The sequence below is a fragment of the Eucalyptus grandis genome, chromosome 1, assembly GCF_016545825.1.
Source record: "Eucalyptus grandis isolate ANBG69807.140 chromosome 1, ASM1654582v1, whole genome shotgun sequence".
In the NCBI taxonomy this organism is placed as follows: domain Eukaryota; kingdom Viridiplantae; phylum Streptophyta; class Magnoliopsida; order Myrtales; family Myrtaceae; genus Eucalyptus; species Eucalyptus grandis.
In genome coordinates, this window is record NC_052612.1 from 30217349 (window position 1) to 30238569 (window position 21221).

Below are 21221 nucleotides of genomic sequence, written 5' to 3' on the forward strand. Positions count from 1 at the left end.
CATCATTTAATAAGAAATTCATAATAGAGGAGCGGAGCTAAAAATTGAAAGGTGTACCTAATGAATGATATGTAGTATTCAGAGCTATATAATTCCAAGGGAATGAAACCAGTTAAATATCCTAGCCAAAGAGGTTAAAGAAACATGAAACATGTAAAACCCCTTGTACCCAATTAAAAGAAAACCTAAATGTCCTAAAAAGCATCCTCTAAAAGGAAACCAAAGAAATAAAATCTATGGAGAATCGCAGGTAGCTTCAACAGCGAGTCTATAAACATTCTGGTGGCACCCGGTCGGTCCGAATGTGTTCTCCGAAACATCAAGTGTACAGCTTTCTTGTCCAAGACATTGCTACAAAAGACCGGTTTAGCTTAGTTAGTGTATGTCAGAGTTTAATAATAGTAATTAGGAAAAGTGTATTTTGATTTGTTTATTACCTTCTGGATGACTGAGAGCGTGTTAGGAGCTTCGCAGCTACCCCTTGCGTAAGACCCACAGACGCCAGTCGGCTTGCCGAAGCTGGCGAACTTGATTTCCGACATGATGCGCCCACCCTGGCACAACAGCTCCAGCTGCTTCTTCTCGTCAGTGGTGGCACAGATCGTCCCGGCCGTGATGGTCTGGAACCTCACGTGGAGCGGGGTGCCACCAAACTCCTCGAAGAGTACCAGCTTGTTGCCGTCGTCTTGAAGGAAGGAGCGCGGGATGTGATACCTAACCCAAGAACAGAAAAACCGCAGTCATAACCTTGACAAAACCTTGAAATGGATGTTTACAGTTTGTTTACCATCTTTGGCTAGGATCTCCGCAGTTGGTCAAACACTTGTTGGAGTTATAAGCTCCGCGGTAATCGCAGGTGGCGGTGCAGCCATCCTCGCTAGCAACGAAGCTCGGCCAAAACCTGCCGATGTTGTGGCCATTGACCCAAGCAGTGCCTTTGCCAAGCCCTTGCAAGTCCACCACCACGGGGTCGCTACCCAAAGGAGCCTTGAAGGTCGTCTGTCGAGATTCCAGGGCAAAAAATTTACAACTAATCAACATATTTTAAGCAGATAAATCAAAGGATCTTGATGAAAAAAACCGTTGCTTTCTTTTTACCTTGTACCATACGAACAGTCTGTTCGAGGGGAGATTGTAAGATTTCCATCCATGCTGGTGACGAGCGTTGTCCAGCTGTAGCCCCTTCTCCTCCATGCCGTTCAAGCCCACCTTGTACGTCCACAAGTTGGTCGACAGGTCCACGGTCACCTCGTCGCTTTGCCCTTTGTTGCCTATCAGCTTCACCGGACCGTGAATCCCAACATTAACCGTGTCGAAGTTGGCCCCATAGTTCTGCTCGGGATATCATCACAAGCAGCCACATTAATGGGAAAAAAGAAAACAAGAAAGCGAACTTCAATTTTTTTGAAAGAAGCTTGCAATACGAATTTTCATACTTGCAAACCGACGGTGACACTGAGGAGAGAGATCGAGTTAGTTTTGCCGTGCTTCAGCTTGATGTCTTTCTCCATGATGAATTCCAAATGATCGCTCGTGCCCCATTGAGACCCTTGAGCCAGATAAAATTGAATTCCAACGTTAAAAAGTAATAAGAAGCATGTCTACGATATCGATTGTTGTATTTTACATTGATCAACCTAATTAAATGGAGATTATATAGATGAGAGCTTGACTCACCGACGTGCTTCCCATTGACAAAAGCATGAACGATGTGCCCGTTGGTGTGGACGTGTAAGGTGATCGCCTTGCCAGCGAGGCTATCGTCCTTGCTCAAATCAAGACTATATAAACATTCATGGAGAGTCACTAATTTGCTGTGCAAATTCATATCAAAATGCAATCGAAACACCATATGATACACGAGAACTGTCATTGCATTTACCTAGTTAGATACCACAAGTAGTCGCTAGTGTCGTTAGTGACAGTCTTTTGATCTAAAAGCTCATTTGCGGTCGTCACGCTCCCTTTAGCAACACCGTGATGCAAGCTCTCAGGATGCTCCGGCCTCCAATCCCATTGCAGTTCGTAGGGCTCTGTCTGATCGTCGGCTTCGTTCGGCAGCTTCACCATTACTGTCTGTTGGCTGTTAATCTACACAATATTTAGGGTTTCATTAACACTAAGATCGTACTAACTTAAGCAGAATAATAAATTGGAAATTAGAAATAGGAATCTTGTTTCACCTTAGCGGTATTGTAGACCTCGGTGTAGCAATCGGGGAGGATGCTGACAGACCACGCCGGGACCGTGTAACTACTCCCCATGAGATTGACGGTGAAGTCTTGGTTCTGGTTCGCGTTGCCCAGGAAACAACTTTGCTTCCCCTTATACATGTACACGGTGCCCTGATCGTTAAGAATATATGTGTAATTATTATCGGCGACGTCGATGAGATTATGCTCGATCAATTTCAAATCTCAATAAATTAACTAGTTACTCACCGACATCATGTTCCCGTAATCCACATCCCTCTTCACTCCATGCGTAAGGATCTCCTCCATGGACATGATCAGTTCATGGAGCCGTTTCAGATGTCCCCATTTCGGTTGATTCAAGTTACCTATCAAAGGCGATGAGTGGTAGCAAAAAATTGAACAAAAATTGACCAAAAATTGCTATTTTTATTTATAGCAATTTGGAAATTGAAATTAAAAAAGAAATAGATAAAAACCATATTCATCAAGTGGTGCATCATAGTCATATGATGTTGTGATATAGGGACCGCCGGCTGTTCTATCAAAGTTCGTTCCGCCATGGTACTACAAAGGGAATAAAATAACTGTTATGTAAATAGATTGAAATAAAATAAGTGTAACAAGTATAGTGATAGATTAATGTATAATTACCATATAATAGTTCTGAAGAGATCCACCATATTGGAAAAATCTTGCCACAGCAAAAGCAAGATCCTCGGCAGTCCTATGTGGATCCTTCATGCCCCAATCCTTGAACCTAATTAATTTTCAAATTGAACACGAATTAAAATTTTATATTTTGAGCACATAAAAATTTGGAGGAAAAAAAGAAATTTTCCTTACCATCCAGACCAGTTCTCAGTCCACCATTTAGGGCTCTTTGGATTGTTAGGAGAAAATTGGTCGCAATAATATCCATTACATGTATTGATCTACACGAATAAATGAAAAAACACTTACTTTAACTCAAAAATAGATCTTTTTCTTTGGGAAATGCACATTACATTGATAATCGATTATAATTTTGGCGTACCATTGGTGAAGGAGCATCGCTTTGTTGACACATAATCCATGGAACTTGGACGCCATAACTTTCGGCCAATTGTGCACACCAATTGATGTATGACTTCCCATTGTTCCCAAAAGCCCATTCCACATTTCCATACTCGTTCTCAATCTTGATCAAATCACAAAATAAATGTTGAATCATTAAATCAAAATAAATCTTTCTCAGTGCATGTAACTAGAAAGATTGCCATAGCCACTTTGATACTATGCATTGAAACGAAATTTAAATTGTCAAATACTTAATTTTAAAAAAATTTATATTCAAATTTTTTTGACACATAAAGTGTGCTATTTTTGCTAGTTTTGAAAGAGAAAAGAAGATAACATACCTATAATAAGAATTTATTCAAACTTCAAAGTACATATTAAACGTAACAAAAGCCAAAATATTAAATATTAATTAACATGTGATCGATTTAATTATTGCTAAACAAGTTAGAAGCTAGACAATAATTAAACCACTTCAATAAAAGCCAAAAAAAAAAAAATTTAAACAAAAAGTACGAAATTGATTTACATACCTGAGCAACGATTATTGGGCCACCTTGGATAGCAAAAAGACCATGCTTTTGCATCATGTCTACTATCAATGTGACAAACGTTTTCATCTCGTTCTGTTACAATACAAAAAATAAAAAATCAATCACAAATTCAAACTAGAGATGTTGAAATTAAAAAATTAAAGCTACAAATTGCATAAAAATAATATTACCTGATAAACGGTGTTGTTTGTTCTCAACTCTACACCGGGCAAGTTGTGCAGCCATACGGGAAACCCTCTGAATATAAAATCATAAGGGAAAAAATAATTAAATGCTCACCAAAGGAAAAATAAGGCAACACGAATTCATAAAAAATTAATGGAGAATTCAAAAATTTATAACATAATTACCCATAATTCCACTCCGCACAGACGTATGGACCAATTCGAAGAATGGCATAGAGCCCCGCATCTTGTATGGTTTTGATAAACCTAACTAGATCTTTATTTCCTTCGAAGTCATACTAAACAAATAAAACACCCCAACATAAAACCAGATTTAAATTTGCAATCTAGAGCAACATTTACAAAAATAATGAGTAAATTAGTAGGACATAATAGAATATTTTGAAAAATTGTTCAAATACCTGACGGTACAATGGCTCGTGGGCATTCCAAAAAACATAAGTCTCAATGGCATTGAGGCCACCCTCTTTTGCTTTTTTAATGAGATCACCCCACATCTGACAAAATAAAACATTGCAAAAATTCATCACTCCGTTCCAATTCGTTTAGCAAACTAACACAAACATCTCGAAAAATACCTCAGGAGTGCTACGAGGGTAATGAATAGAACCGGAGATGATTATCCTGCTTTGACCGTTGAGTTTGATCCCCCTTTCATCGTACGAGACGTCGAGAGGGACCGCGGAGGCGACAAGGAGAAAGCTCACGACACTGAAAACAGCAGCAAAACACGGACCGAAGATCGCCATGTCAGACCAGCAAGCACGGTTCGTCCCTTAGACTCTAACTCACGAAAATTTTCGATCTCTATTGCAAAATTCGCACCACCGTTGCTATATATATGCTCACAATAGATAAGTGCCCTTCGAGAAGAGGAAAAGGGGTGAGGCTTATCCGAGGGGTTTGGATTAGGAAGGAAACCAAACGTATCTAATTAAATAGAGTTCATCGAATGAATGCTAAGTTTAGGTTACCGAGGTGTTATCCAGAACGTAAACTTTATCCTCTGTCGTAAGTACTTAAGATAATGACTTGTGTCTAATGTCAAGTTTAGCTTAGTAAACAGAATCTCAACCTTAATTCAAGAGATAAAGTTCAAGAAAAAGAAGATAACACTTACACTCAACCTTAATTCAAGAGATAAAGTTCAAGAAAAAGAAGATAACACTCACTTAGTTTGAACTGGATCAACCCCCCCGCGAGTGAAAAATTAGAGTTTTTTATTTATGTGTTTCTCATTGTTTAATTTACAGAAGGAGGTCTTTTAAGTTTAATTCTCTCCGGGCCTGGATTTGCAATATTTTTACCCATGTCTTTATTTCTATCGTAAGAGCATTGTCTCTTTTTTATTCTTGGTGACAGCTATTTGAGTTGTAACTATTTTTTTGAGGAAAGATACTGCAATGGATAAGGAGGACCGTGAATTACGCAAGTTTGAAATCGGGTAGTTTGTTGTCGTGAGCCGCAATATCCACTTTCTCTTATTTTCTACCAAAAAAGAAAATTGATTCAGCCTATTTCATTGTGATTTAATTAGCTACAGTTTCACCTTCGCAAGTATACAGAGGATAAAGTAACGCATTTTCTAAAATTCAGCAACAAAAAAAAAAAAAAATCAAAAATCTCAATTGAACAAATTACAAACATGTCTAGGTCTGATGATATGAATTAATTTGACTCTGTCATAGTTTTATTTCATCAATATTTTTTGGTCTGAAAATATTGATATGTTAACATTGAAAATAAATTTCAGGTACATATAAGTTTACAAGTTTTTTCGTCTATATCATAATCTGAATAAAACGAAAATTAAATAATATATGAAAATGCGTGAAGAAGATACTGTAATTTTTATCCATATTTTAAAATTTTATTTCAATAAGAAAGCAAAACTTAGAAAAAGACAAATCAATAAGCTGATGATTATTGGTCGAACGTGGGTCGGGCACGACACTGACAAAAGCATAATGAAGTGACACTTGGCGAGTATAAGAGTGAGCATTCTCTCAATTTTGCCTTCAACTATATGTAATAAAATTAAAAACATGAAAGCGTTATTGGCCAATGAAAATATTTTGGACATTAACAAGAACTAGGGATTAAATTCATATAATATATCCTCCAATAAATCTCCAGGCATGTACCAGTCCGTCTTTATCATTTTCTAGAGCACATTTGGAGAATTTCGAAATAGATATCATGATACTCTTTGAACAGTTACAATTACAATTCCAAAAAGGGCATTATATGTTAAGAGGAGAAATTACCAAAAAAATTCTAAATATATTTGACTTATGTCTATTCAGTTATAAACATTTTGACAATTTCCCGATTTAATCTTTCTAGTCAATTTTGTGTCAGAATTTGCTAACATGGAACGTCCTACATGATACGATCGATATTGATGTAGATAATTTTTATAATTTAAAAAAAATATTTATATTTTATTTTATTTTTCTTTTCTACATCAATTGGTCACCGGGTCTCAACGATAGCGATAACCGAGCGTAGGCGAGAGCTGGCAAGGGTGGCCCTTGCCAAATCTAGCTAGCGAGTTTCGACCTCCCCGGAATCTAGAAAAGTGGAGCCAAGTGCCTTGCCCAAGGTTGGCTAGGCTCCATCTCGCCAAATCCCGTTGAGCTCAAGTTTGCCCTAGCTAGAGCCTCGAACTACATCGACCACAACCAGGGCAAGCGCGACTCAAAAACCGAGAAGAAGGCTCTTGTCACCGTCCTCTCCAATGTACCCAAGGAGAACATCGAGGAGAGGTACCTGATCAACTGCGAGCTCGGCCGTGGCGAGTTTGTGGTCACCTTCCCATGCATCGACCAAGGCTCGCGAAAGCTGCTCACCTGCTATGGCATCTCGAAGCAGAAGCTAAGGACGAGCATCGAGGCGTGTGCGGCGGCTGGTGATGATCATGAGCACCGCGAGCTCGACTTTGTTGAGATTAGGTGAGATCGAAAGGTCAGCCGTAGCCTGTGGCCATTCGCCGGTCATAAAGGAAGAAGAGAAAAGAGAAATAAAGATAATACAAAAAGGAATACTTAAAAAATCTAAATTTAAAAAAAAAAGATGGTAAATATTGTCCATCTCAGAATTGTTTAGACCACTTAGGATGGTGAGAGTCCACGTTATTAATTTTCTATTAAAATTGATTGGAAATATTGAATTGATAAATTATTCAAAGGTTTTAAATTTGGTAGGTATAAATACAATAAGCGTATAAGTTTTTTTTATGATGATTTTTCCTATATCCGGATATAATCGAAAAAGAAGTTTTGGGCGGCGTACTCGGAACCTTTCCCGATCTTCACAGATAATTTTCATCGTCACCGCATGCAAAACGACGTGTCCTTCCTCCGCAGCATGCCCTCCACTCCACGCGTCGCTCCCTTGCTCCGCGAAGACACGTAGCAGCTGCTTGCTCCTATTCCAGCTCCACCTGTCATCTTGGAAAATCTCGACTCATCGTATAAAAACCACCACCTCCACCGATTCTCGAAAGAGAAGGACCAAACACACGATAAATAGTGCTGGGCAGGCGAGGAACATCGTCATCGTAGTCAACATCGTTCAGTTTCTTCTCGTGTGATTTAGCTGCAAAGAAAAGAGAAACAGATGGCGTCAAGGCAAGCTAAGGAAGAGAGGGCCGAGGAGGCGGCGAGGATCGCGGCCTCCGAGCTCAGGGACGTGAACCGGGACCGCGAGAGAGAGCGCGAGTACGGAGCAGGCGGAGAGAGGGTGGCCGCGTTCGACGCGCTGGACCAGCCGCAGCAGCAGAGGCCTGGCATGATCGGGTCGGTCCTGAGGGCGGTCCACGACACGTACGAGCACGCGAAGGAGGTGGTCGTTGGCAAGAGCCACGACGCCGCCGAGACTGGCCGTGAAGGCGCCGAGTACACAGCTGACAGGTCCCGCGAGGGCTACGACGCCACCACGGGCAAGGCCAAGGAATACAAGGACTACACGACCGAGAAGGCAAAGGAGACAACCGACTCGGCAGCCCAGAAGGTGCAGGAGAAGACAGGGGAGGCGGCTGAGAAGGCGAAGGAGACGAAGGAGTCGGCCAAGGGCAAGCTTGGGGAGTACAAGGACTACGCAGCTGAGAAGGCGAGGGAGACCAAGGACTCGACGCTGGGGAAGGCAGCTGAGTACAAGGACTACACTGCCCAAAAGGCCGAGGAAGCAAAAGAGAAGACGAAGCAGAAGGCTGGAGAGTACAAGGACTACACGGCGCAGAAGGCCGAGGAAGCCAAAGAGAAGACGAAGCAGAAGGCAGGCGAGTACAAGGACTATGCGGCGCAGAAGGCCGAGGAGGCGAAGGAGAAGACAAGGGAGACCAAGGACGCGGCTTTAGGGAAGGCGGGGGAATACAAGGACTATGCGGCAGAGAAGGCGAAACAAACCAAGGACTACACGGCGGAGAAGGCGAAGGAAGGGAAGGACACAACAGCGGGGAAGCTCGGTGAGCTGAAGGACTCTGCGGCGGACGCAGCCAGGCGGGCCATGGACATGCTGTCCGGCAAGAAGGAGGAGACCAAGGAGAAGACGTACGAGACCCTTGAATCTGCCCAGGTGAGAGGGTCTAGTTAAGCTCCTCTCTTTTAAGTGTTTTTCTTCGTTTTCACACGACTATACACTTGGTGATATTGGCTTGATGGCTGGTGAATTTTTCAGGAGAAACTGAGGGAGACGGAGGAGGAAGCGAGGAGAAAGATGGAAGAGTTGAAGGTGAAGGAGAGAGAGTACGAGGATGACGCCGCACGCAGGGCTAGAGAGAATAGGGAGGCTTGGGAAAAGGAGGGAGACAGGTCAAATATAATTCCCATTTATAAGTTGTTAGGATGTTTGCAATGAAAATGTGCTCCAACTTTGATTTATATGTTTTGATGCGTTTAGGGGCAAGGAGGAGAGAGGAGGGATCTTGGGCGCGATAGGGAGCGTGACGGGGGCGATCAAAGAGAAGCTGACGCAGCCAGGCAACAAGAAGGATGAGTCGAGCATGGCTGGCAGGGGTGAAGGCGAGGGCCGGGACCGGGACCAGAGGGCCGAGGCCGAGAAGGTGGTGGAGGTCTACGTCGAGGACACCCCACCGGGGGCCATAGCCTCCACGCTGAAGGCGGCCGACCAGATGAGCGGCCAGACTTTCAACGACGTCGGGCGCATCGACGATGAGGGGGTCGTGCGCATCACCGACCGCCATGGCAAGATGTGAGATGTGGCTCAACAAGGCGAAGGCTCGGATGGGCAAGATGACTTGTGAATCGGCCGTGTGCTCGTTGCCCTTTTTCTTTGTCGCATTTTCCTTTTGGGTGCATCCTCGGATTTTGCTGGCTTTGTTGCATGTTACGTGATCACACATGAAAATAATCTTTGCCAAGTATATATCTGTGCGTGTTGGACAATGGCGACCCATAATCCGAACACCGTTCGAACCATATACCCCTCTGCACCATTCGCACGGCAACCGAGCAAGCTCTGGAGTCTTGTATTCAAGGCAGAAAGGGCAATCGTTACATGCTTTAATCTCATTCGTCTCTCTATTCCATAGATTTTCACATTACGCTGAACTTGATCACGCCCTCCGAAGGAAGTTCTCAATCTTTGCGGCACGGTTCAAGAATCTGCCATCAAAGTTCTCAATCCTTTGTCCCGGATTAAGAGCCAAGTCGTCACCCGTGTCTTTGATTTATTAATTGGGTTTTACATGCATGTAAAACAAAGTCGAGAATGATTTTACATGGTGGCCGTCACAAGGTTGAAATTTGTCCATTGACTTAGTTACACAACTGAAATAAATTGTAGATGCGAAAATATCATGATAGGGCGGATGTGAAAGAGACACGAAACACTTGCAATGTCTAAGATTTTTATAGATTATAGCAAACTTCTCATAAACAAAATTACATTAAACACCAAACAGCCGGGGGCAATGGCCCTACCAATTCCTTCGAAATTTTAAACCTGAATATCTTTACACGTTTATTGTGCAACGATATTCAATTTTATTAGGCCTTCATAGACCTCATCAAAATCCACCGAAGCAATCACTTTTTGTCTAATTTTATTGTTGTTGACAAAATTGACTAACTCTAGTTTCGAGCATGGGCTGTCAGCTATATCCTGTTTCTTTAAGATTTAAATTCAGGATTTACAACTCGCTATATCCTGTTTCTTTAATATTTAAATTCAGGATTTTGTAATCTTGTTTCTTTAAGATTTAAACTGATTTCTTTAATAAAAGTTCTCAACTGTTCTAAAAGTTCTAACCCAAAAAAAAAAAAAAAATTCTAAAAGTCATGACAAAAGAAACTAAAATAGGATAATCATACTCATCCACAAGTATTTCCCTTTCTTATATTACGTCTGGATCCATAAGATTAAGAGTCAAGGAGGTTTTCTCATATTCTCAGCTTTCTCAGAGGACCTCTCTCAATACTCGCTATGTTTCTCGCAAGTTTCACTCATATTAAGCACGCTCATTATGTACCGTATATCAAACTCAATTACATAAGACTTCTACTTCAATAAGCAAAAGAAGCTCGGTGGGTATCTATTTCCCTTTCCTTGCACCACCCCCACGATCCAATTTGCAAGAGTTCAATTTGGGCTTTTCTAATATGGGCTGGTTTCTTTGCAATTCAATCAAATCTGGCATTTCTAATATCGGCCCATTTCAGATCTATCGATATCAAATTTCAGGCCATAATCAATCAGGGCCATAACCCATGATGAGCCACAAACAATAAGAGAAAATTCTCAACTAGGGAGAGAAGTCCTCTAGTGGTGAATAAATTATGCCCGATTGACTAAGTCCACGCCGTTCTTTCATAATAATAATAATAAAAATAATAATAATAATAGTAACAACTTGAAGGGCGACGTGACTTATAACTCTCCAAGTACATGATATGCAAAGAAGTAGCATCAACGTGGATAAATAATTATAGAAAAAAAAAAGAATAATATTTGACTCCTATCCCGATAGAATATAGGTAGCTTTTGCCCTTAAATGATATCAATTTTTATCAGTCTGCTTGTAGACTATTTCTGCAAAACAGCACGAATATACACTCTTGCTTTATGTAGCAAGCCAACCACACGGGGCCATGGACTAAGCCAACTCTTGTCCTGGTAACAATCAAATCAAATGATGGCGAGTCGGAAATGCGGCTCAATCGATCCCATGATCATCAGTTGTCTGGTGGGATGACCAATTCTGATTCAACTTCCGTCTCATGATCCTTCGGGAAAACATAAGTCAACTAATAAATGAAGACGCCTCTCTTGATTTTTCGGATTTAAAACTTGAATAATGATTCACTTTTGAAACACAAGACCCTCGGTTTGAAATGACTGAAAGTTCAATGTTTCTAGACTACATTTATCCCTCTCCATGCCGGTTTTACGCGCGTGCTCCTTTTACCGATATTCTCAGTCTAACAAGCGACAAAGGTAATCAATGCATAGGACGTGTCCACGTCGAAATGGATTATAAAATTGACTCTTCGAAAGGTTAAATGGAGGAACATATAAACCCCCAAGGACGCACGACAGACAAAAACAGTGAAAGCAACCAAAACAAACGCGAAGAAAAAGAAGGGACAAGGAAAGAAAAAGGAGTACCTAATGACATGTCTGCGTTGAGAACTCCAAGGTTATGGAGATCCCAACCTTGGGAAGAACAGTGCGGGCTATTAAAATTAGTGTTACTAGTGTAAGAGAGAGAGTGAGGGTCGCTAGTACCCATGTCCAACTCAATCACCATTTAAATGATGCACCAGTGAATTTGGGTCATGTGGGTATTGTTCACGACCTATTTATGTGCAAGGGTGCAAGAAAAAACAAGGAAAAAAACAGTGGGATGACATGATTTTGGATGGATCGGTCAGTCAACGGCAAGGGAAGGAGAGAAAGAGCTCGAAAGGGCATCTCCCCAGATCCGATGTGCGATTTGGGATATTCAAGTCGCCAGTTTTGGTGCTCGAGTGCTCCCGACTTTCGACGTATTGATGAATATGCGAACAAGGAGCGAAAAGTGAAGGATGTCCGCTCAATCTCGGCGCATGCTTTATGGACAAGTGGGCGGCAAGATTGTCTATCTGGCCGTCACATGGGATGGTGTCCTTGCCAAAAATCTTCGGATCGAATCGAGAGGCCTGAGAATTTGTGGGAGCATTGATCTCCCTCGGTTCATCATCGTCACCGTTGCATCCGAGTCGGGACCATCTCTTTGCTTTTTGGTGGTCTAGCTCTGCTTTCAGTGGAGCCAAGTGTTCGGCGGAATCCTCATGACGAGTGCGTTCGACGCACTAATTGATCATATTGGATAGGGGAGGTTTCGACTTCTCGAATTAGGATTACACATGGCACAACAAAATCATGGGTATTGAGAAATTGTTAATTTTTCTTTTTTTGAATGATGAGCGCCCTGAAAAGATCTTTTAGTGGATCTCCTGTATTTGCCCGATGAATAGCTTAGTGATTAGAGGGTGCTCCAACCCATTATTGAATGGGGGAAAATTATAAAAAATAAAAAATAAAAAGTTATAAACCTATTATAAACGTGCTAATTCAGTTGTAAACATTTTTAGTTTGCCAATTTAGTTTTAAATCTTTTGCAATTATATCAATTCAATATATTCGATCAATTTTAGCTAGTCAGCGATGATGTGGATGCCACTTGGTGTAGACCATCCAATTGACACTAATAATTTTTAATAATATTTTCATTTTTTTCTTCTTTTTTCTTTTTTTTTTCTTCCCTCTTTGCTTTTCTTCTTCAAAGTGTCGCCAGCCACTGGGTGAGGCCTGGGGGCAATGGGTGAAGGTGGCCTCGCACACAACCTCAAGCCTCATTGTCACTATGGGAAAAAAAGGAAAAGAAGGAAGAAAAGAAATAAAAATAAAAATAAATCAAATAATAAAATATTATTAAAAATTATCCATGTGAACATCGCCAAGACGCAACAAAAATGGCTGAATATATTGAATTGATACAATTACAAAATTTTAAAATTAAATTAAAAAAAAAAACATTTATAACTGAATTGGCACAATTAAATGGATTTAATACTTTGTTTTTGTAATTCTCCCGTTGAATGGAGATCTCCCGACTTCTATCCCCATATAGGGTTTTCATCATTTCTTTCATCGAATTCAGATTCGTGTCCAATCTAATTTTCGGTTTATACCGGATTATCTTCTCAACCAAGCTCTCCACTGTCTCTCTCTACTCAAGCCCCTCCTCGAAGTCGTCACTTCTTTGGCCACTCTAGTTGACGACGACCATGGTGAGTGCCGCATATGGGAAAATGGATAAATGAAAATGCCATTCTAGGATCTTTCATCCGAGGAAAACATACGGAGTTAACGGAGTCTCTATCTACATCCAGCCATGTTTTAGGATTCAAATAAACAAAAGATAAGCTTACGATTCAAATGCATTTGAGAAATAAGTTTCAAGACTTACAATGAAATTATCCAATCGACCATATGTCCCCAACTAGTGCATCTGTTCATGAAGGCAATGACAACAATGCGCCTTGCATGTAGCAGCTCGCACTTTGTTCCTCACCAGTCTCTCTCTCTCTCTCTCTCTCTCTCTCTCTCTCTCTAAATAAAGAAAACTCAATTTCAACCAAAAATTTGATGTGACCGAAATAATAAACATAAAAGGATAAGCACATTAAAAATCTTAAAACTTGTTACAAAAGTGCATTTGAGTCAAAAAAAAACTTTCAAAATATGTAATCAAATCCTAAAACTTATCACGAAATGTAATTAAATCCTAAAACACTCAAAAAGTACAATCAAATCATAAAACTCGTCAAACCGATTCAATCAAGTTCTTCCAAGTTTTAGGATCTGATTACATCAACTTGACGAGTTTTTGGACTTAATTACATTATTTTGACAAATTCATAATTTGATTGCACATTTTGAAAGTTGTAAAATTCAATTTAACTTTTTTAACAAATTTAGGACTTTTAATACACTATCCCCAAAAAAGAGAGAGAGAGAGGATAAAAGAATCAATTACAAAGCAATGATCTTCAATTTTACGTATGAAAAAACAAAACCTTTGGCCAGAAAAATTAAAACAAAAACCTGATTCGAGAAGATCGACTCGCATGGATAAAGAATTCACATCAAACATCTCCCGGCTCTAGGGCTTGGCCACTTTTGCAATCTCAAACTCAACCCAATATATCTGGACTTTCCGACGTTGTCCCTCTTTGATGCCAAGAAGTTATTGTATTTGTGCACCATCGACGCGTGAGATCTATTGATCGAGGATAGGAACCGAGAAGCTAGGAGCTCCATTTGCCTTTTGTAATTTTAAAAAAAGTGGGGCAAATGAGCCCAGAACTACATCGCTGCCGCGCACGGAGGAACACAAATACCTGCTCGATCACCTAACGATATTCTCCGTCAAACAAGCAATGAAGGATGTATAGTACATATAAAAGTCGCGGCGGATTATAAAAATTGATTCTTTTATGAGGGTTTAAATGGAGATGAGCATCTCCCCAGATCCGATGTACGATTTGGGATATTCAAGTCGCCGACTTGTGGTGTCGAGTGTCCCCGGCTTGGACGCATCGATGGACATGCGCGAACGAGGAGCGAAAAGCAAAAGATGTCTGGCTCGATCTCGGGGCTTTCTTTATGGACAAGAGGACGGCAAGAATGTCTGTCTGCCCGTCACATGGGATGGTGTCCTTGCTAAGAATCTTTGAATCAAATCGAGAGGCCTGAAAATTCGCGGGGGCATCGCTTTCTCGGTTCATCATCGTTGCCGTTGCGTCGGGAGTCGGGACTTCTTCTTTTTGGTGTCTTGGGTCCGTTTCAATTGGAGCCAATTGTTTGGCAGAAATGCTTTCGGCTCGCTAATTGAGCATGTTGGATAGGGGAGGTTTCGTCCTCCCAAATGTTGATTACACGTGACACGAGAAAAATCATGATGTTGAAAAAATTGATAATTTTTCTTTTTTGATTAAGGAGCACTTTGAAAGGATCTATTAGAGTAATTCGTCATATTTATCCAATGAATTGCTTAGTGATTTATGGGCAAAACCCGTTATTGAATGGAGGGAAGATTACCGACTTTAATACCATGGAGCTTTTTTTTTTTCTTCTTTTTTTGATAACCGAGGACTTCATCACGGGTCTCACATGCCCGGACGGCACCGAAAGGCCGAGCCCTATACCTCGGGAGAAACTATCATAGGACCCCAATACCATGACTCCACTTACAATGCTAGAAACTGCGGGTTTCGAACTCTCGATCTCGGCAATGAATGAGAGACTCTCAACCAACACAACTACCACGGTTGGGTTTATCCTACGGAGCTTTCATCATCTCTTTCATCGAATTTGGATTCGTGTACAAACTAATTTTTGGTTATTATGGCACCGAATTAATTTATCAGCCAAGCGTTCACCCCTTCCTCCCCCAAGGCATCGTCACTTCTTCGACCATCGCAGTTGATGAAAATCACGGCGAGTGCTGTGCCGCATACTAAAGGCCATGTAAGATGGGAAAATTGATGAAAAAAAGTTCCATCCTAGGATCTTCCGTCCGAGCCTAACATACAGAGTTAACAAAATCTATTATCAACATCCGGCCAAATTCTAGGATTCAAACAAATGAAAAAAAAAAATTAAGATTCAATGTACTTGAGAAATAAGTTCCAAGACTTCTGATGAAATTATCCAATTGACTATATGTCACTAGCTAGAGCATTGGCTCATGAGAAAAAGTATCCAAAAAGTTTTAAACCTATTACGTGGTGGCCAATTCAATTATTAATCTCTTATTGTGCCAATTTAATTCTAAAAATTTTGAGAATTTATCAATTTAGTTATAATTTTTTTAATAAAACACCAATATAGTTATCTTTGGCTAATTTTGGCTAGAAATCGATGACGTGGCAATCCAAGTATTAACTAACTTATGTTGCATGGCTAGTGCTGTGGATAATTTTTTTTTTTTTAAATCTCTTTTCTTTTTTTTTTCTTTTTTGGTCCAAAGAGTTGGTGGGGCAAACGGGCACTAACCAAGGGCTACAACGCCCTCGCCGTGGCCCGCGAGGGCCTAGACAAGGGCTCGTGACACCTTCCTAGCCACAATGAGGACCGCAACACCCTCACTGTGGCCCGCAAGGGCTCACAGTGCCCTCATCGGCTGCAGCAAGGGCTCTAACCTATTGCCCAAGGGTCGACAGTGTTGAGAAAATCTCATAATATATTTTAGAATTGACAAAACTATTCATGGTTTATTATGACAATGATATATGCATGAGTTGTTTGTGTTTCTAAAAATATTCAGGACAAAAGGGTGTTTGATATGATCAGTGAAAAATTTCTAAATAATTGGAAGAACCTAAGTGAACAAGTCTAGAACATGGAGAGTTCATAAAAGACTTAGAGGTACCAAGCTTAACAATCTACAAAATCTACACCATCATCACAGTCAAAGTGCCTAATGAGAAGTAGGTGAATATAACTAGAATATGATATCAGCGTAGCTTGTAGTAGCTTGATATAGCCAGAAGCTTACGAGAGCCTAACATAAGCAGGAGACTGATATCTCTAGGAAGCTAGATATGATTGGCGACGGTTAACGTAAGTGGGACAGTTACATTATCTACAACAACACAACATTATTATTTTGAGATATTTTATCTCATCTCTTGATAGCATACGATCTAGTACGAATTCTTAATTTACATATTTTGATTGACCATAAATCATAAAAATCATCTATGCAAATTATTCAATCCATGAAATATCTTGATTGAGTGACCATCATCCCAAAGACAAGATGCTTTCCATACTTAGAGCTACTCTATTTTTGAAAACCAAGATTTGATTGAATGGGCAAGCAAATCTATGGAACTCTCATTGATATACTTCAACAATATTTCTGTCTTCCTCAACAATTGTCTAGCAGGTAGATTGGAGATAAATCATCTTGAAGATTGTCCAACGGGAAGATCAAATGTTGAGGTGTATAAAAGGAGATCAATAGGAAACCAAGAGAAGTACATTGATCAAGGGTGCAAATTCCAATTTCAGAGAAAGCTTTGGCATTCCTACATTGTCTTTTGAGACTTTTAAAACTTGTAATATTTTGAAAAGTGTCAACACTATTATTGTTTATGCTTAGGTGTGAGATAATGAGATAAATTAGCTTTGGAATAAGCAACGCCAGCTTTGGGAAGAAGTATTTAGATATAAGCGGCACATTCTTTTGTAACTTCTCAACAATTGATATAGCCATTACTACTTAATAGAAGCACACTACACCACTCGATTTAACTAGCTCTTGTGTATATCAACACACTATTTTACCCTATTTTTGCTTATATCAGACTTGGCGTTTTTAATTTCATAATATTTTTTCAAGTTTCTTGAAATCAACCATTAGCCCCCCACTAGATGATATTGTTAGCCAAATTATTTTCTTCTTTTTTTATTTTTTTTGGTCAAAATTTAAACTTCACTCATTCAATGCTTCAATTCATAAAAACAAGGAAAGCTAGATTCAAAACATATCTCACGAGAGTTGGGGTAAGCAATTAGGCTTTTGTTAGATAAGCAATTAGAGATCTTAGCTAAATTCAATTTGAGAGAGAGAGAGAGAGAGAAGATACAAATCAATAAAAAATTTAAAAATGAAAAATTATCCACGTCAACGATTTCTAATTAAAATTAGCTAGAAAGACTACATTGGTAGCTCATTAAAAAATTTATGAATAAATTGAAAATTCTTCAAAAGGTTTAGGACTAAAATAGTATAATTGTAAAGTTTAGGATTAAACTGATAAATTGTCAAAAGATTTAAAACTCAATTATAACAATTGTATGACCCAAAAAAAAAAAAGAATAATTGAAAAGTTAAAAATTGAATTAACTGTAATACAATAAGTTTATAACTTTTTGGACAATTTTCACTCAACTATGGGTAAGGGTGGTAACAATGACCTTCTTTGCATGAAAATTAGGAAAATTATCAAAAAAAAAGTCTTAAATTATTACATCGATACCAATTCAATCATAAATTTTTTCGTATATGTACCGATTCAGTTCATTCAGCCAATTTAGACTTGACATCATTGATGTGAACAACCTCTATCTTATGTTATATGGCCGTCACTAAGTAGACTTTTTTTAAATAATTTTTTTTTTTCCTTTTTTTTCCTTTTGGGTAGGCCACATGCCGTGGCCGAGGAGGACTAGCCTCACCTGGGTGAGGGTCGCCCTCATTAGTCGCAATGGAGGGTCAACCTCACCGATAGACCCGTTAAACAGGTGGGTCGAGTTGGGTTTGAGTCGGGTCATAAATTGTTTGATCCAAATTGACTAATTTAACCCATTTATGACCAATTTATTGCAATGTAAATTTTTTGACCCATACCTAACCCAACCTATACTTGACCCATACCTAATCCACTTAACTAAACTTAAAAAAAAAAAAACTTATTTATTATATATATATATATATTTAAAAAATGATATTACTAAAATATTTTTATACAACACAAATTTATTGGACAATTTTTATAATTTTTAAAATAATTATTTTTAAAAATCGAATATATTATTTTTATTTTTTAAAATTTTAATTATTTTTATTTTTAAGAATATAATTTTTAATTTTCTTTTTCTTTTCTTTTTCTTTTTGTTATTCTTCTTCTTTGGCCGGCCACGACGACAGCCGGTGACCGGCCATAAGCAAGCTTCAAGCTCACCTGGCTCGCCGACGCTGGCAAGCTCGAGGCTCGCTAGATCGGCGAGGCTCGAGCCTCACTGGACGTTAGTGAGGCCTCCACCTTGCCAGATCCGGCGAGCTCAAGGGAGCTCATTGGCGCTTGCCCTCGCCCATGATCCCTAGCAAGCTCAAGCTCGCCCAATCCTGGCAAGTTCGAGTCTCGCTAGATCGGCGAGATATTTGCCTTGCCAAATTTGGCGAGCTTGAGCTTGCCCGACGCCTCTATTCACCGGATCATGCTTAGGCGAGGGCAAGCGCCAATGAGTCTCCCTTGCGCTCCCGAGAAGAAACAGGATGGGAACTTCCAGTCGCACGATGAAACGTTACAAGATCAGAGCCTCCACGTGACGGTGGACCGGGTGTCGATGTTCGGTGTGCGAGATGACAGAAAAAATAATGTCGTTACTTCACTTCCCTGGAAGCAGACGTTTCACGGGCCCTGGTCAATCAGCAGAACCACCCAAAAAAACACAGTGCGACGAGGATTGAAGGTTTTTGTTTGGACCCCTCTCATATGTCACATCAATATAATATATAATACATATAAAATCCAATATGATTAATGTGTGTGCATATAATGTGTGTGTATATTTATATAGGGCCGGCCAAAATGAAAAGATAATGACATCTCAGGGCCTAAGCATGAGCTTGACTTGGCAAAACATTTTTTTTTCCGTGGCTTCAATCATATAGAAGATGATCTTTGCTCAGCTTGGCGTCGGTCGCCCCGTTAGCAAGTGATTAGGTCGTATGACAAGGTCCTTGTTCGATGGTAGATCAATCGTTCTTTTCATTTCTTTTAATTGAGGGTTAAATTGGATCGCTGCTCCGGCACACCCTGCACTTGCGGAGAGCTGCATGCGTGCTTCTCTTAACTTCAGGAAATTACTAATGAAGTTATAAATTTATTGTACGTCATCAAATTTAATTTTACAACTTTCAATTGTGCCAAATTGATATTAAATTTTTTGATGATTTGTCAATATAATCCTTACAACCAATACTAATCGAAAATTATCGACGTTGACATTAACCGTTCTAAGTAGCATAGCCAGTATTAATATGGATCATTTTTGTAATTTTTCATCTTCTTCTTCTTCTTTTTACTTTCTTTTCTTTTCGTTTTTTTCTATATTCCAGTCCTAGCCAACCACAGGTGAGGACCGCACTCGTGGGCCACAAGTGCCCTCTCTGGCCATAGGTGAGCATAGGTGAGGGACGATCAATGAGGCTGCAGTGCCCTCATTGCCTAGCCAGCACAAGAAAAAAAATGGAAAAAATAATTGAAAATTTGTCTACATTAATGCTAACCATTTATTGATCACGCCATATAAAATTGCTGGCATCCATATTAATAATTTTCAACCAAAATTGACCGAAATGACTTATTGATAATTGTTAAAAGGTTTTAAACTAAATTAGCACAATTAAAAAAAATAAGAATTGAATTGATTGTCATACAATAAGTTTAGAACTTTTTTCATAATTCTCACCCTAACTTGACTCAATTTTGGTTTTACATGCATGTAGAGACTCGCAAAATAATTTTCACGGCACGAACAGTAACGGCGGCGTCAATGCTCGGGGAGGAATCAAAATGGCGATAGAATTAGGAGGAATGCCGAATGAAGTGAGAAGATGAGAATGTTTGTACCCATTGGTTCCAGGACACCTCCACGGAGGAGGCTATTTCAAGGATGTCAATATGCTGTCGGTGAAGGGTTGCGTCACGAATTGGCGCCAAATTCTATTTTTCAAACATTGGCGTGGAATATTTTACTAACGGATATGTGATTAGGTAAATCGTGCCAAGACGACCTAAAACTTTGCTGTTTTTGTCATGTTCGACTTATTGACTAAAAAGTAAAAAGGGAAAGAGAAGGTAAAAAAAGATTTTTTTTTTGCCAAAAGAGGTTAAAAATGATTACGACATGGCTATCTACCTCAAGATTACTACTTTGGCAGGCTCATAAGCATTAAGCATTCTCGGGATGGTGCGAATTACTTGAAAACCCCGGGCTTTAATGAATTGATGAATGGACCATCTCCTCAAAGGAGATTAAAGCTTTTAAGTGCAAATTATTAAAGTTAATTACTGTATTTATCATCCGCACGTTATTCACATGAACGAAATAAAGGCATAATTGATGGAATTATTAATTTTCTCCTGGCCCCACATCAAGGGGGAACGCAATAATGAAGTTTATTGCCACACAATATTTGTTTTTATAAAAAAACAGAACATACGTCACTATTGTAAAAGGGTTTCCCTTACATAAACTTTGCCATTTACTCTTGACGTGAAAATTACAACAACCCGTTTTCTTCAATGGTGCACGAGGTCGTTTTGTCTATAAACCAGATGTTTTTTGTCTTTCTCTACAAATAGTTGCTCAAAGCTTGTCATTCATCTTACTTGCCCGCAAAAAGCCTAGAGGGATATTTCAAC

At 39.6% G+C, this 21221-nt stretch overlaps 2 protein-coding genes across 2 annotated transcripts; one reads left to right on the forward strand and one right to left on the reverse strand.

Moving 5' to 3' along the window:
• Nucleotides 1-234: 234 nt before the first annotated feature.
• LOC104438704 (beta-galactosidase) lies at nucleotides 235-4487 on the reverse strand. Its single transcript, XM_010051887.3, has 17 exons — nucleotides 4392-4487; nucleotides 4156-4268; nucleotides 3976-4042; nucleotides 3785-3877; nucleotides 3229-3372; nucleotides 3039-3127; nucleotides 2847-2952; nucleotides 2672-2759; nucleotides 2442-2560; nucleotides 2184-2345; nucleotides 1883-2091; nucleotides 1678-1781; nucleotides 1437-1549; nucleotides 1099-1332; nucleotides 788-999; nucleotides 438-714; nucleotides 235-351 (listed from the first exon to the last, which is right to left on the reverse strand). The coding sequence occupies exons 1-17, from the start codon at nucleotides 4485-4487 to the stop codon at nucleotides 235-237; spliced, it is 2343 nt and encodes a 780-aa protein (XP_010050189.2).
• A 102-nt stretch (nucleotides 4488-4589) lies between these two features.
• LOC104456054 (late embryogenesis abundant protein ECP63) lies at nucleotides 4590-9208 on the forward strand. Its single transcript, XM_039318235.1, has 5 exons — nucleotides 4590-4757; nucleotides 6568-6933; nucleotides 7591-8568; nucleotides 8671-8828; nucleotides 8893-9208. Exons 1-5 carry the CDS (start codon nucleotides 4590-4592, stop codon nucleotides 9206-9208), a joined length of 1986 nt encoding a protein of 661 aa, XP_039174169.1.
• Nucleotides 9209-21221: the final 12013 nt, after the last annotated feature.

Bases quoted from the DNA above. Each gene is read 5' to 3' on its own strand.
- LOC104438704 (XM_010051887.3), bottom strand. From the start codon at position 4,487: ATGTGGGGTGATCTCATTAAAAAAGCAAAAGAGGGTGGCCTCAATGCC. The intron at 2,092-2,183 runs GTGAAACAAGAT...AATATTGTGTAG, and splicing joins AGGTCTACAATACCGCTAAG to ATTAACAGCCAACAGACAGT. The intron at 1,333-1,436 runs GTATGAAAATTC...TATCCCGAGCAG, and splicing joins GTGTCACCGTCGGTTTGCAA to AACTATGGGGCCAACTTCGA.
- LOC104456054 (XM_039318235.1), top strand. From the start codon at position 4,590: ATGAATAGAACCGGAGATGATTATCCTGCTTTGACCGTTGAGTTTGAT. The intron at 6,934-7,590 runs GTTGAGATTAGG...CGTGTGATTTAG, and splicing joins AGCACCGCGAGCTCGACTTT to CTGCAAAGAAAAGAGAAACA. The intron at 8,829-8,892 runs GTTGTTAGGATG...TGATGCGTTTAG, and splicing joins AATATAATTCCCATTTATAA to GGGCAAGGAGGAGAGAGGAG.